Genomic DNA, 16,130 nt, shown 5'->3' with positions numbered 1-16,130 from the left:
CAGCCCCTTTTCTACTCTGAAGATTCATTTAAATACCAGGACCTTGTTTTGTACATTTTAAGTGCTACAAATATTTTATGACCACTCTCCTTTCTCATAGTCAGAGAGTTAGAACCACCGATGTACAGTGACCCTCTGACTCTCCATTGAGTTTCTAAAGGTATAAATCATGACGGAGCAAAGAAAGCGCTCATCTCACTCCAGAGGATTCACTATAAATACAGCCTTTAGATGAGCAGAGCAACTCTCTACAGACTATGCTACCAGGGCTGATCTTTCCCCAAGGATAGCTTTTCTAGATCTTATTTGCTTCAGAATTTGATATATGATTAGAATTTTCACCTTGTCCTTAATAATTTTTTTCACAGTGCACTGGGATTGCGTTATTGGACCAGGTTTCACTTCTTCCTATACCAGTAATAAATCAGATAAATTTCAATGTAGTCATTAAGGTCCTCCTATTGACTGAAACCGTTTCAAGTGGTAATCACACATTATCTTCTGCTCATTAATGGCTTTTAACAAGTGTGAGTTTCATTGTGTCTGTGGGCAGTGAATCAAGGAGGTTTAGAATTTACATAAATCTTCCAATTTGTCAATGAGAAGACCTTGGCTTATATAACAGACTTGACAATGGTCACACAGGCAAGTCTTGTCCTAGACTAAGTAGATCTCTCTCTTTTTCTTTTTCTCTCTCTCTCTTCTTTCTCTTTCTATCTCCTCCTCCTCCCTCTCTCTGTATCTCCAAAATTGAGATTATATGATACAGAAACTTTGACTTAATGACTGAATGTAATATCATCTTATGGTCATCAGGTTTCAAGCAGGTGACATTTTAGTATCAAGTGATAAATTCCAGAAAGACCTGTGAATGGGGCAGTGGAGGGTGTGTTTGAAGCCCTTATCAGTAGATAGGTTTCCTGGAGTTTTGTCTCCATATTTATCATGTGATCTCCACTTTAGGTCAGGATCCTGGACATCACCAGATAAGAGAACCTGACTCACCTGATTGATCTCATCTGGTTTTCTGTTAACCTCCCCCTTAGTTGTTGTCCTTAAACTACCCACAACTTACAGCATTCACTCAGTGCAACCTTTATTATCTTCCACTCAGTTCCTTCACTTGGCCTAGAGGTGTTTGGAATGTGTGTATTGGAGAAGTCTCAGTGCTATTTTTCTCTAGAGTCTCAGCGTTGAGTAGCAGAGGTTCTTCTGCTGAGGCTAGAGTTGCCATAGAAACAACCCTCCAGGTTTCCTTTCTGTACAGGAAGTGGACCCAAGCACTGCAATGCTGTTTTCAGAGTTGGGCAAGGTTCATAGTATTTGGTTCACTATTTAGCTAGAAGATGATTGAGAAGCCAAGTGATATCTTTTAAAATTTGTTATTCTGTTAAAGTTGCTTTTGTTTGACTTTTTCCCCAATTATTTCTCTTGCAGTTGGTAGTGATACTGAAACAAAATTATGACTTTATCCTGCCCAGAGATCATCTCCCTCACAGAATACTTTACAGAGGCTTATAGAGTTACTTGGGTCACATGTGATAGATATTGCCTGATAGTTGTGTTACTTAGAAGCAGGGAAGGCTTTACTCATAGTAAGGAAAAGATTTACACTGGGGATGGAATGAGAGGATCTCTTTACCCAACTAACTTCCTTTCTTCCCCAAATATCTCCACTGGCTGAGCTTCTCCCAAGAGAAGTGGCTTCCCATACCCTCTAGGTCTTCATTTTCTCAGTGATAACATGAGGGAATGGAATATATTACCTCTAAGGTTCTGAGCTTTGATGACCTGGTGGTAAAGAGTCAGAGCCAAGCCAAAAGCAGGTGGTTCAAATCCACCAGCTGCTCTACAGGAGAAAGATGATCAGTCTTCTCCCATGTGATTTACAGTCTCTGAAAACCTTCTAAAGGGTCATCTATGAATCTGTTCTGACTAGACACCATATAACAACAACGTTCAGAAGATCCAGACACATCATTAGAGTAAGGACAGTGTTAGTGGCAATTCCACAAGCATCTTGCACGTCCAACGACTTTTGGCTAATGGTCTGCCTACTTCTCTGTCTGAACTAGAGCAAAATGACTGAAAAGGCCCCAGAACCACATTTGGAGGATGATGATGAGCTGGACAGCAAACTTAATTACAAGCCTCCACCACAGAAGTCCCTGCAGGAGCTACAAGAGATGGACAAAGATGATGAAAGCCTAGCCAAGTACAAAAAAACACTCTTGGGGGATGGCCCTGTGGTAGCAGGTATGTACGTGTGTGTGTGTGTGTGTGTGTGTGTGTGTGTGTGTGTGTGTGTGTAGGTGGGGGGAGGGGAGGAGAGAAAGAGAAAAAAAAAGTAAAGGGCCCTGGAGGAAGTGTAGACATCAGTTACTTGGGGAATGGCTACATAGGAAAGGGTACCAACTTCTCCAGTGCTAAGTAAAGAGATACCATCCACATATGCTGAATAAAGCTTCAAAAAGTTTAGTTAAGTCTCCTTCTAATAGGATATAGGTTAGCTTGAAATCAGTCACCATAAGACATGGCAAAGGCGGTGAGACCTTGTCTCACACACTTTGGGCCTGCTGTCAGGAAGGACCAGTCTTTGGGCAAGACATCATGATAGGAAGGTGGAGGTAAAGCTGATCCATCACAACCCTCAGTGACATGAATTGACACAGTGACTGTAGCAATGGGTTTGAGTGTTGCAGAGCTCACGACGATCGTCCGTGACAGGACAAAGTTCAGATCTCTTGTTCATAGGGTCACTATGAGTCATAGTAGACTCAGGGGCTCCTAAAACTGCACTTGGAGAGAATTTAGAAGGAATTCTGGCTGGCATTTATCACTATTGTCCCCTCTCTCCAATATCACTTACATTCTCTCTCTTCCTGCTCCTTCACTGACTCTTCAGTTCCTCCATATACACAATGGTCTCTACATATGGCTAGATTACCCTCATCCAGCAGAATGACTCCACCACTCGATTGCCAATTTGTGATCCTGTGGTAGCTTGTATGTTGTTTTGATGCTGAAAGTTAAGCCACAGGTATTTTGCATACAAGCAGGGTCACTCGAGGTGAACAGATCCTATTTAAGCTTCCAAAATAAAACAGATTAAAAAGCAGGACTGGCCATGCACTTCTGAAAGAACAATTCCTGGAAAACCCTATGAGTAACAACAGAATAAGGGCACATATAGTGGTGGAGGATGACACTGTTAGAGAAGAGGAGCATTGAAGGAGAGGAAGACTCTTGAGGAGACAAAGTGGCACAGTGACTGCAGCAGTGGGGTTAAGCACAGCAGAGGTTGTGAGATTGATACAAGATAGGCAGGTTGTCCTTTGTTGTAAGGCCACTGTGAGTTAGAGCTCGACTGGCAGCATCTGTCAAAACAGGTGGATTGTCTCACCACAGCCACTTAGGGAATGCATGCTGTTGGAAACTTAGATGGATAGACAAGGACCCGAGACCAAATAGCAACTCTGTAATTTATGAGATTATCATGACCAAATAGAATATCGTGTCTATTTCTGTCTCAAAAAAGGCACAGGTGACACAAATGGTCAAGCATTTGACAATGAACCAATACACCAGTCACTTTAGGGAGACAGTCTGCTTTCATAAAGATTTAAGTATTGGTGACCCTTTGCCTTAAAAAGATTGCTGTAAGTCAAAACTGACTTGACAGCACACAAGAGCAGCAACATTTCTGCTTTTACTTCAGGTAGAGCGAGTAGCTTTCTTTTCTTCCCCCTCTACTTCCTGATGCAGAGAGATACACACACATATTTACAACCTTTGCTTACATTCTTTTTTGAACCCCGCAGATCCATCAGCCCCCAATGTTACGGTCACCCGGCTGACCCTCGTGTGTGATAGTGCCCCAGGGCCAATCACCATGGACCTTACTGGTAAGTGGACACCTCTAATCTGTTCAGAGGGGCCTGATGATATTGCAGTGAAGACTTGGTCCTATGCCCTGTCACAGCAGACGGAAACCCTAGTATGGGGAATCCCCAAAGTATGTGAACTGGTACCAGTTCACAAATCATTTCCCGTCAGAGTATAGAGTATTTCACTATACTTAATGAAGAATTCCACTTCCATGTCTGTACTTAATTGAAGAGAGCACAGGGGCTAACCAGTTGATATATTTATTTGTATGGTATATATTGCTGAATTTTTATATTCAATAAAATAGGAGAATTTCTATTTACATAAAAAAGTAACTGATGGAGATAATATTAAGAGTATGCTTCTAGAATGCTAATATTTATATAACTAAGTATTGTTCTTACATTAGCCACAGAGCTTAGCCAAAAGTATGGTATAGTCTAAGGCCTCCTGAAAAATACTGGAACTTCCACTGCTATATCTTGGTTTTTATTTTATTTTTTTACCTAAAGTTCTACTTCTTATATAAGAATCTCCCCATTAGAAAGTGTAAAAAATTAGGGTGTTATTACACACTTACACTTTATTGTTACTAAGGTTCAAATTCATTCCTGAGTCATAGATCTCAAGGAGGTGGAAACAAATTGGGGAAGATAGAAATTATGGAGGAAATAGGAAAAATGGGAGACAGAACAAGGAGATTGGAGAACTTTAAAAGCAAGATCAACTTCTTTTTAATTCTGCTTAGTTACTGTAGAGAAAAATAGTTTTTTACCTATTCACTGGACTTTTGTGAGATAGAGCAAAAGAAGATTCTGAAAGTTAGCTTAGCAGTGAGGTAGTTCCCATTTTACTGAGCACATCCACTTCTTACCTTATATGGGCTTTTTGTCACTGGGAGGAAATCAGAAACTGAGAAGACACACTTCCTGCTCAACTGAAATCTTCAGTGTAGACACAGCACACAAATTTACTCAACTCACATGGCAGGACAGAAACTCTCACTTAACAGGACTCAGCTATTTTCTTCTGTGCAAAATTATGTAATAGTACCAGAGGTAACTGTCAATTTTTAAGATAAGGCCTGAATTTGCATGGAGGAAGCCCTGTTTGGTTTTTTTTCAAAGGGATTGATGGTATTGTAAAGAAAACTTAGTCTCTGCCACTGGTCCCAACAGAGGAAGTCAAATTTGATTTCTCATTATAAAAAAGTAAGTGATGAAATATCAGAGATATATATGCTGATTGCAGCTGTGTGTATGAGGATCTTGAATCCCTAAAAAAGAGAAATCTTTGTGTTGAAAGAAGTTTAATTAGAATAAAAATTACTTCAAAGAAAATTCTACATACCTATAACTGTTCAACACATACACACACACATGCAGAAAACCGCAGAATGCAAATTACACAGGCTCACATTGAGAGCAAACCGGAGAACGGTAGCTAAACAGAGTCTAAACTGTACAAGAATTAGGGGTAGATCTGTGTTTTATGGAGTCTGAAGTCTTGGTCTTTTTATAATTTGGTTTTGATCTTTATATAATTAATACTAATAAACAAAAATTTTAAAACTAAGTACAAAAGTGATTTTTAATAGTAATAAAAGGAATCAGGTATAATTTTTTTAAAGCCAGAATAGGCCAAATGTATCACTAAATCCACAAAAATAAACGTCTAACACTTCTATACTTTTTTTTCTATTTCTTTTTTGAAGGGAGGGGACAGCAAGTTCTTGGATAACTTCCTTGCTTGACCACATGTAATGCCATTTTAGATAAAGAAAATAGATAATCCAGATTTTTCTATAGCATGGTTGACAATTTACTTTTTAGCATTTTACTCTTTTTTCTTAATTGACAATTACAAATTATTCTTTCATCTTCCTAACTTATTACAGATAATGTTCTGTATTTTTTAGTAATGCCATGAAATTAAAAACAAACAAACAAATACAATCACAACAAACAATTGCCTTTCTTTAATATGAGAACTGTAAGGAAGATTTCAGATTGAGGAATTTTGGTTTTGCATGTGTTCAAGGACTAATCTCAGATACTCTGAATTGAGGTTTCCATGGACCATGTTGCCCAGCTGGGCTCAGTGAAGGGTGTTTAGAGCTTATTTCGTGAGTCTCCCTGTGTATTTGCTTCTGAGGAAAATAAATTCTCATTCCACTTTTACAGGGGATCTTGAAGCTCTCAAAAAGGAAACCTTTGTCTTGAAAGAAGGTGCTGAATACAGAGTCAAAATTCACTTCAAAGTAAGTATCTTGCCTATAGTTTTATTTTTAATGGATAATTTGTTCCTTTAATCACGGGCTAAATATATATTACCATATTTTAGTATTTTATCTCACACCCCCTCCCCTTACTTCTGATCACTGAGACCCACCTGTTACTGTACAATCACCTTGTTCTTGTCCCAGATACAACCCTCTCCTTGACCTCTACATGGATCACTCAAGCCAATGAGATCCCTCTCTCTGCACATTTCTCTTACTCCTAAAATTGTAGAGTATGTGTCACTTCTCCCTTGTACAGTCTACAGTCCTTGAGATAGAGATTATATAATCCCTTCTTTCCACTATTTCAGACAAACCTTGAAAATAGAAGACACTTAGTGGTAGTATGTTAAAAAAATGCACAAATGAATGAGAAAATTAATTGCAAATAGAAAAGACAAGGCCTTAGTGCTAATTTTTATGGATTATACAAAGGCAGGGACTCTATAAATGACAGTCACAGTTTTAGAGCAAGTGACCAGGTCAAAGCAAAACTAGATAGGAAATTAACTGGTAACTAATGAGCAATGTACACAGCTTTAGTTTGCTTGGCTCCATAGTCAACTGTCTTGGCACCAGCAGCCAGGAAATTAAAAGGCGCATTGCCATGGGAAAGTCTGCTGTTAGGGACCTCTCCAAAGTGCTGAAGAGCAATGGTGTCTCCCTGGAGACTAAGGTGTGTCTGATACAGGCTATGGTCTTAGCAATCACTTGCTTTGCATCAGAGAGTTGGACAATGACCAAGGAGGATAGAAGGAGAATTGATGCCTTTGAGGTGTGGAGCTGGAGAAGAGTTTTGAGAATACCATGGACTGCTAGGAAAACAAACAGATTTGTCCTGGAAAGGGTTCAACTGGGTGGCTCCTTGGAGGCAAGGATTCTGAGGCTCCGTCTAACATACTTTGGACATGTTGTGAGGAGAGACCGGTCCTGAGAGAGGGACATCATGCTTGGGAGGGCGGAGGGACAGCGCAGGAGAGGCCCTCTATGAGGTAGATTGATTCAGTGACTGGGATAATTGGGATGGGAGTGTCAGAGACAGTGCGATTGGCACAGGACAGAGCGGAGTTTAGGGCTGTTGTACATAGGGTCGCTATGAGTCGCAGGTGACTCGACGGCACATAACAACAACAACAACAGTGAGCAACCAAAGTTACAGAGGAAAAAGACCTTGGCTTGGGGTGGAGGGAGTTAACCATTAACTGTGGATTTAATTCCTTGTTTTTAGCCTTAGTTATCCTTCACTTCCATTTAGCCATCCTCTCCAGAACCTTAGCTATAGCAAGAAATTCATCTGCCTTTTTAATTCATGCACTGGCCCTTCCTTCCCCTGGGAATAAGATAGATAGTATTCATAAGTGATTATTTCCCAACACATAGAAATATGCCTCAGAATAATGTCATTCAGGAACAATCTGTTGACTCTGAGCCATGCGGTCCTTTGAATCATGCTATTTGTGAAGAATATCAAATTGTCCATGGACTGCCAAACACACAAATCTGTTTTGGAGCAAGTGCAGCCAGAATGTGCCTTACAAGCATGGGTAGTGAGGTATTCTCTCTCGTGTTTAATGCATGTTGTCAGAAGGGACAAAGCCCTTGCAGAAAGTCATTATTCTTGGAAAGGTGGAGGGCCCAAGAAAAGTAAGAAGGCCCTCAATAAATTTGACTGACACAGTAGTTACAACAATGGACATAAGCACAGCAGAGATTGCGAGGATGGTACAAGATCAGATAGAGTATCGTTATGTCGTATGTAGGGTAGGTAGCTAGCGATGAGTTGGAGTTGGATCAAGTGTACATAACAACAACAACATGTCCTGTATTAGGCATTGTATGTGGCCCATTGACTTATTTTTCTGTCATACCATTTATTACTGAAGCACCTTGGGGTTTAGTAAGACATCCAAATATGTCTAGCGTGGGTTACTTATCAAGCCAGCTATTGATTTATGAACGCTACTACATTAATTTGCCGACTTAGCAAATCATTTGTATCAAGTGAAGAATTAGAGGTAATTTGGAATATTAATAAGAACAAAAGGAAAAATATGGACCATGGATTTCTTTGATGAGAAGGAAGGCTGAAAGGAAAGCTGTAGTGTGTGATCATGTTACCAAAATATCAAGGTTACACATTCATGTATTGGGAACGAAAGCAGAGAGAGGCTTTTAAATCCAGTCCACTTCAGAGATCTGGGGTTTATTTCTAATAGGAGAAAGGAGCTTTGATGGCATAATATATTACATGTTGTGCCACTAACCAAAAGGTCAGCATTTCAAATTCACCAGCTACTCTGGGGAGAAAGATGAGCGATCTTCTTCCAGAAAGATTTATAGCCCTCAAAACCCAGTGAAAGGAGTATTGAGTATCCCATGTAATTCCAAAAGAATGAACAAGTCTGTCTTGGAGGAAGCACAACCATGGTGCTCATTAACAGTAAAGATGGTAAAACTTCATCTCACATACTTCAGGCACGTTGTCAGCAGAGACAAATCCTTGGGGGAAAAACTATCATGCTGGGAAAAAAAGAGTTGCAGGAAAAGAGAGAAAGATTAGATTCTTAACAAGATGAATTGGCACAGTGATTGTAACAAATCGCTTGAAAATATCAGAGATCGTGAAGATGACACAAGATAGGACAAGGTTCATTCAGATCTGTTGTTTCTAGGATCACTATGAATTGCAGTCAATTCAAAGTCCCCTAACAACAACAGCAGCATCTAACAAAGTGGCCTGCGATGGTTACTTAATTTCCTTTCCCTTTTCCTTCTCCTCTCTGATTTCCTCAATTCTTTTCACATCTTTGAGTATATTTGAAGGTTTCTTCTTTCTCAAGTGAGAAATCCTCAGAGAGAAGCTTGTGATATTATAAGTGTACACTTGATCGTGCTAATGCGAAACCTATACTTGGACCAAGAGGTAATCGTCAGAACAGAGCAAGGAAACACTGCATGGTTCAAAATTGGGAAAGACGTATGCCAGGGATGTGTCCTATCTCCATACCTTTTCAACCTGTATGCAGAGCAGATTATCCGAGAGGTTGGGTTCTATGAGGAGAAGTGTGGCATCAGGATTGGTGGAAGATCTATTAACAATCTGCGTTATGCAGATGACACAACCCTGCTTGCCGAAACTGAGAAGGACCTGAAATGCTTGCTGCAGAGGGTCAAGAACTGTAGCCTTCAGTATGAATTGAAGTTCAATGTCAAGAAGACAAAGATTCTCATCAGTGGGCCAATTGGCAGCATCAGGATGGATGGTGAAGAGATTGAGATTGTTAACAACTTTGGTCTGCTCGGCTCCACGGTCAACACTCTTGGCACCAGTAGCCAGGAAATAAAAAATGTATTGCAATGGGAAAGTCTGCTGTTAGGGATCTCTCCAGGGTACTGAAGAACAATGGTGTCACTCTGGAGACTAAGGTGCATCTGATACAGGCTATGGTCTTTGCAATCACTTGTTATGCATCCGAGTTGGACAATGACTAGGGAGGACAGAACGAGAATTGATGCCTTTGAGCTGTGGTGCTGGAGAAGAGTAGTGAATGTACCATGGATTGCCAAGAAAACAAACAGATTCATCCTTGAGAGGGTTAAATCAGGCTGTTCCTTGGAGGCAAGGATTCTGGGGCTTCGTCTGACATACTTTGGACATGTTGTGAGGAGAGACTGGTCCTTGGAGAGGGACATCATGCTTGGGAGGGTAGAGGTACAATGCAGGAGGGGAAGACCCTCTATGAGGCAGATGATTCAGTGACTGGGGTAATTGGGATGGGTGTGCCGGAGGCAGTGCAATTGGCACAGGATAGAGGAGGGTTTAGGGCTGTTGTACATAGGGTCGTTATGAGTTGCAAGCAACTCGACATCACATAACAACAACAACAACATACATAATTTTAAAAGGATTTATCCCCAGTGTGTTCATACTAAAGGAACCCTCTATGGAGCAGTAAAAAGATAAGAAGTTGTTGGCTTTGTAGTTCTAATTGTCATCACATTGCCATTCTTGTTCATAGTGTGTTTGTTGGTTTGTTGGGGTTTTGGTTTGTTCTGTTCCCCCCCTTTTTCTCTCCCTCAGGTTCATGTACTAGGTCCAAGGGACCAACATAGAGATTTCTAGAAAGAAACATTAATTTTTCTTATTAATTACGTCTGGGAGTCAGAGTAATTCAAGTTTGATCTTCATTTTATCCTCAGTTACTCAATAAGCCTGTTTTCATTCTGTCTGCTATTGATGGGTTTATATTATATATTTTACTAAGTAGCAATCTGGAATCAAAGCTGGCAGTACTCATTTCCCTGTTCCTCCTCTGTCTCCAAAACAAAATAGAGCATTAATTGACTGGTATAATTATTCTGGGTGAGAAAGGATAAGGATAGTTACTATTGGGTAAAGTTTCTGACTTTTTCATATTGGTGAACACTTAACAACGTCCTCCAGCTAATTATGCAATTCCTACTTTAATTTGTTTACATAGACATGACCACTGTATAAAATTAACAGAGAACCCAGTTCAGACCCAGGTAAAATGAATCATGGAAAAACAAAGTGTTTGGGATGTCTATATTTTTCATTCTGTTCTACTGAATTTTCTCTCAAAGGATTGAGAAAGAGGCAGGATCTTAGACAACGTCTAAAAACGGCAGACATGCCAGTATTTTCCAGACATAGTGGATTTCACCCATTATTTATGCATGAGAGGATGTTTTCACATGGCCATCTCTTCCCCCTGAACCTCCAATCTCAATTACCTGACAGAACCTTCTTCTAGCCTAGATTTTCCATTATGGCATTTCTCCTTGTTTGTTTTTCATATGCTAGGTGAATCATTTCCCAGGTTATGGTTTTCAGATATTTGCATAACATTTTCTATTGGCTCCTTTGTAATCATTCCTAAGAGTAGGACTGTTGCTTGGTCCATACGGGGTGAAGGGGAGTCAGGACCAGACCAAAAAAGAAGATTTTGAAAAGTATTTGATAAAAGGTTTTAATTGATTACCAACCCTTCCCCCAAATAACAAAAATCATAGTATCCTATTATTAAAACTAAGTGGGCTACAGTAAGGTTTTTTGATCTGCTTTCTCCAATTCTTCTCTGCTACAGGTAAACAGGGATATTGTGTCAGGCTTGAAATATGTTCAGCATACCTACCGGACTGGAGTAAAAGGTAAAGGAGTTGATACTTTCATTATCCCAAAGTCCTATTTTTAATAATACTTCTGCTTACAAACTAATTAACAATAGGGGCCTACTGGCAAGAAGCTGCAGTGCAATCCAGAAGACACGTGGTTCGAGGCCACCAGCTGCTCCACAGGAGAAGGATAGGCAATCTCCTCTTGTGCAATTACTGCCTCTGAAAAACCACCCGTGGGTCAGCTCTGGGTGTCGGTTATGACTCTGCGGTACACAACAACAAACCCGTATAAGAATCTGGTTGAAGTCTAGGACTATCACCAAAAGAATGGACAGACACATAGCTCCGATCTAAACATTGATAGATATAAGGACAACAGTCAGACGACCTAATTAACAACCCCGACCTTAGGTAGTCAGCATATGAAAATCAATTAGATTACTCAGAAAAAGGAAGAGTAGACTAGATAAATGTAAATATGTAAAAACACTTTTTTCAAAAGTTTAAGAGTTAAAAAACCTAATAGTAAATACATACAATTTTAAAAATTTTTTTAAAAAACAAAACCCAAGCCTAATAGTCAGAGAAACCCAAGATAGGAAAGACTGACCTAACATTCTGAGTTAAAGGATGGGTTGAGACTAGAGCTCAATTTCTTACCAAAGGGGGAAAATCCAAAAATATTTGTCCTTGAATTGGGAAAGGGTGTCTAATGGAAACAAATAGAATAGCATTACTTCATCTGCAGCTGTTCTCTACAAGCAGCACTTACACTGTGCACACCTTCAGTTTGCTCCCGTTGACAGGACACGGAGAATGGGAAGCCAGGACTAGGGGCCGGGGGCAAGGAGGGAGATGGGAGGGTTGTCACACTCGATTTCCACCTGAGACCCTCCCCAAAGCTGTAAAACAGTAGTATGTAGACTTCTACCAAATTAATAAGTAAGGGATGTTGTTGTTGTTGTTGTTATGTGCCATCAAGTCGCTTGTGACTCATAGCGGACCCTATGTGCAATAGCCCTAAATGCCGTTCTATCCTGTGCCAACCTTGCAGTCTCAAACACACTCATTCCCACCACACCACTCACAGAATCGATCCATCTCATTGAAGTAAGGGATAGTGGAAGAATTAATATATTTGTACAACATAAAATAAAAAGTCACTCAATCACTCAAACATCAGAGAAGGTTGTTGGTCTCAAAGATCTTGAGTGGCATTTCCAGTAGCTAATCTCATGAAAAAAAAAAAATCAGCTTATTTTCATTTTAACATAGAGTATGCTGTCTCCTTAGGCAAGAGTATAATGACGTGTACAATGCTTTCTTCAAATTAAACAAAAAAAAAATCCAGAACCAGTTTAGAATGGAATACATCTATCTATATTATATAACCAAAGTTATTCTCAATCTCAGTATCTGCATAAATAATTTTAAGGATCTTCTCTCTATAAAGCTTTTTAATTTAAATTTAAATAGATGTAGGTAAAGCTGACAATCAGGATGGACAGAACTAATGGAGGACATAATTGACTGGAAGAAGGAGATCACTAAATTAATAAAAGGGGAAAAAATATAAGGAATTGGGACTCATGGTAAAAGTACCCAACCAAATTTACTTCTCATTGTTGTATGCCATCAAATCAGAACCAGGCCAAACCGACCCTTCAGCGGGTCAGATGGAGTAAAACACACAAGAGGAGCTTGCCCATTCTTCTCTTACGGAGCAGGTGGTGAATTTGAATCATGTGCCTTTAGGATTGCAGTGCAGCGTCTTACCATTAGGTCAACAAGAAATTAGGAGACGAAGAGTCTTTGGTGGCTTGATGCCTAAAGTATTGGGCTGCTACCTGAAAGGTCAGAGGTATGAATCCAATCATCTCAATGAGATTTATAGACTCTGGAACACAGTGGTCTAAATTCCATGGCAGTGGTTTGGTTTTATTTAGGATACTGTATTTTTTTTATTAAAATAGCATACATGTTACTTGGTGTATCAGACCATGCAATCTTCTTTCACATTAGTCCCAGAATCATGATCTAAAGTGATTTGAGTTTTGTTTTAATGATACTGTCTATGATAATCTTTTTGTTTCTTTGTTTTGTGATTGTTGTTGTTTTAAAGCAGTTGTCCTTGACTCGATTCCAATTGCAAACCCATTTGCATCAGATAGAAATATACTTCTTAGGGTTTCAATGGGATTTTCTTGTTTTCCCCCCTTACCAGACTATAAAGGAACTCCTGTTGCCTAGTAGTAAGAAACAACCACACTTCAACTGCAAAGGTGTGTGGTTCAAATCTACCAGCTGCTTAAATCTACCAGCTGCTCTGAGGGTGGAGGTAAAGGCAATTTCCTCTCATGAAATTAAGAGCCTTTGAAAACTCACTGGGGGGTCAGCTACGGTTCAGGGTCAGTGCCAACTTGACAGTACACAACAACAAAAAAATACCAGAATATAACCAGGCTTTTATTCCTAGACATTGTTGGTTGGTGCCAAACTACCAACCTCAAGGTTGGCAGTCAAATGCACTAACCATTCATACTGCTACATCTCCATAAAAGGGATCTGAATCCCCTTTTAAAACACTGATTCTTCAATTTTTCTGGTACACAAAATTTGTTGTAGTGCTTTTTAAGAATGTCAATTCTAAAAAAAAAAAAAAAAAAGAATGTCAATTCTTAGTACCCACTGAAGATTACTGAACTGTAATATCTAGGTATAGAAAAAAAGGAAACGTATTAAAAGGCACTGTTATAAAGAAAGGATTGAAAACAAAAGGTGTTCCAGAAATGTCTGATGGTTATCCAGCCTTGAAAATACCACCCTGGCCTTTAATATAAATAAGCTGCACTCCAAAATCTACCATTTGGTGTGTTTATTTCTAAATAAATAATCTCTTGGCATGACAACTCTTCTCTCTTCCTAGTGGATAAAGCATCATTTATGGTTGGCAGCTATGGGCCTCGGCCTGAGGAATATGAGTTCCTGACTCCGACTGAAGAGGCTCCAAAGGGCATGCTGGCCCGAGGCAATTACCACAACAAGTCCTTCTTCACCGATGATGACAAGCATGACCACCTCACCTGGGAATGGAACCTGTCCATTAAGAAGGAGTGGACAGAATGAGACCACCTATCCGCCTCTCTCCACCCCTTGCCACCTATAAGGAATTTACCAGTCATGTGTATCACTCATCCTCCCTCACACTTCTCAGCTAGACCCTTCTTCACCAACTCCTACATTCTCCTACTGAAGCATCTGACCCCACCTTGCCCTAGTCGCCAGCACAAGATGTTCAAAACCAAACTTCAACTCTTGCTTGTCCACTTCCTCCAGGTCGTCACTGGGATCAGATCTTCAAAGTCCTCCATTTCACTATACATTTGCTAAGCCCACCTCTATTCCCAAGCAGCACTAGTGGTTCTGTGGATTAAGTGTTGGGCTGCTAACTGATAGGTCACTGGTTCGAATCCATCATCTACTCCATAGGAGAAAGATGTGGCCGTTCCTTTGGGAGCCCTCTAAGGCTACTCTGTCTATAGGATCACTGTGAATTAAAGCCAGCTTAATGGAAATGGGTCATTTTTATTTCTTTCCATTTGGGCAACTTGAGGCCAAGAAATGGACCAACTTACTAACACCACTTTTGCCTTTGGTTCCAGTGGCTCTTTCCTACCCCTGCATCCTTGCACTCTTTTGTGGTTTCACTGGTTCAAGAAAGGTCCCTAATGACATCCCTTGTCAATAGGGGCTCTTCTTTTTGCAAGACGCTGTAAACAGCACAGGAGAGCAAGAATAAAGCAAGAGCTGTCTACTCGGACTGAGAGTTTTATTTCCCTTCCAATACACATGGCAACTAGATGGTTCACATTAATGAGTCTCCTGGAGAGACTGGGAGAAGGAAATACAGGACAAGAGGGAGCTAAGTCAGTAAGAGCAGTGCAATGAGCAGCGAGCTATCAGAATATGAAAGCTCATTTCATATACAGCAAAATATAGAAAATATAATATTTTTTTGTTTTGGTATTTTTCTTATTATCATGGAGAAGTTTCTTCTTTGTTCCAGGGGAAACAAATAGTTCAAATTTGAATATATTCTCTAGAGACTTTTTTATAAAAGCATGAACAGAACAAATATAATTACAGAAGTAGAGAAAATATTAGCAATGACATGACAGTTTCACCAAATCATGTCTACTGATTTCATTTGTAAGATTCTCAGCACTGTTGCAGGCAGTGCTAACTAGGGAAAAAAAACCATGACTGTGACACATACATTACTTCAACTTAAATGCTTAAAAGATTGATCATGGGAGGGGAGATTGGTTCTTGGGTTCCCACCAAACATAATGGTCAAGTTTGGAACTATGATTTAGTAGTTGGGTGTCATCAAGTCATCAAGTCGTGTATAATTCATAGTATAGTGACCCTATGAATAACAGATCTGAATCCTGTCCTAAGTCGTCCTTATCATCCATCCCCAATACACATGAGCCCATTGCGGCAGTCACATTATAAATCCATCTCACTGAAGGTCGTCTTCTCCTTTGCTGGCTCTTCACTTTTCCAAGAATAATGTTCCTTTCCAAGGACCAGTCCCTTCTAACAATGTGCCCAGAAAAATCTTAGATGAAGCTTAACTATTCTTGGTTCAAAGGAACACTCTGGTTACACCTTGTCCAAGACATTTGTTGACAATTTCAATCTTTTCATTATCTATCATGATGTTGCCTATTGGCCCAATGGTAAGGAATCTCTTGATGTTGAGATGTAACCCATATGTAGTTCTTGATCTTCTGCAGCAAACCCTTTACATCATTGC

The 16,130-nt window shown here is 39.9% G+C and overlaps 1 protein-coding gene across 1 annotated transcript; it reads left to right on the top strand.

Moving 5' to 3' along the window:
- Positions 1-2,081: 2,081 nt before the first annotated feature.
- Positions 2,082-14,434, top strand: ARHGDIB (Rho GDP dissociation inhibitor (GDI) beta). The gene is made up of 5 exons (XM_006888431.1): positions 2,082-2,256; positions 3,822-3,905; positions 6,072-6,148; positions 11,278-11,341; positions 14,235-14,434. Exons 1-5 carry the CDS (start codon positions 2,082-2,084, stop codon positions 14,432-14,434), a joined length of 600 nt encoding a protein of 199 aa, XP_006888493.1.
- Positions 14,435-16,130: the final 1,696 nt, after the last annotated feature.

Source organism: Elephantulus edwardii, unplaced genomic scaffold, assembly GCF_000299155.1.
Source record: "Elephantulus edwardii isolate Elephantulus edwardi_28Jun2011 unplaced genomic scaffold, EleEdw1.0 scaffold00067, whole genome shotgun sequence".
Classification (NCBI taxonomy): Eukaryota; Metazoa; Chordata; class Mammalia; order Macroscelidea; family Macroscelididae; genus Elephantulus; species Elephantulus edwardii.
Note: the sequence above shows the minus strand (reverse complement) of the source record. Positions and strands in the feature narration are given on the sequence as shown.

What these genes read in the sequence shown, in the direction of transcription:
- ARHGDIB (XM_006888431.1), top strand. Translation starts at nt 2,082, where the DNA reads ATGACTGAAAAGGCCCCAGAACCACATTTGGAGGATGATGATGAGCTG. An exon ending in GGATGGCCCTGTGGTAGCAG is followed by an intron (nt 2,257 to 3,821) that starts GTATGTACGTGT and finishes TGAACCCCGCAG; the next exon opens with ATCCATCAGCCCCCAATGTT. An exon ending in GAGTCAAAATTCACTTCAAA is followed by an intron (nt 6,149 to 11,277) that starts GTAAGTATCTTG and finishes TCTCTGCTACAG; the next exon opens with GTAAACAGGGATATTGTGTC.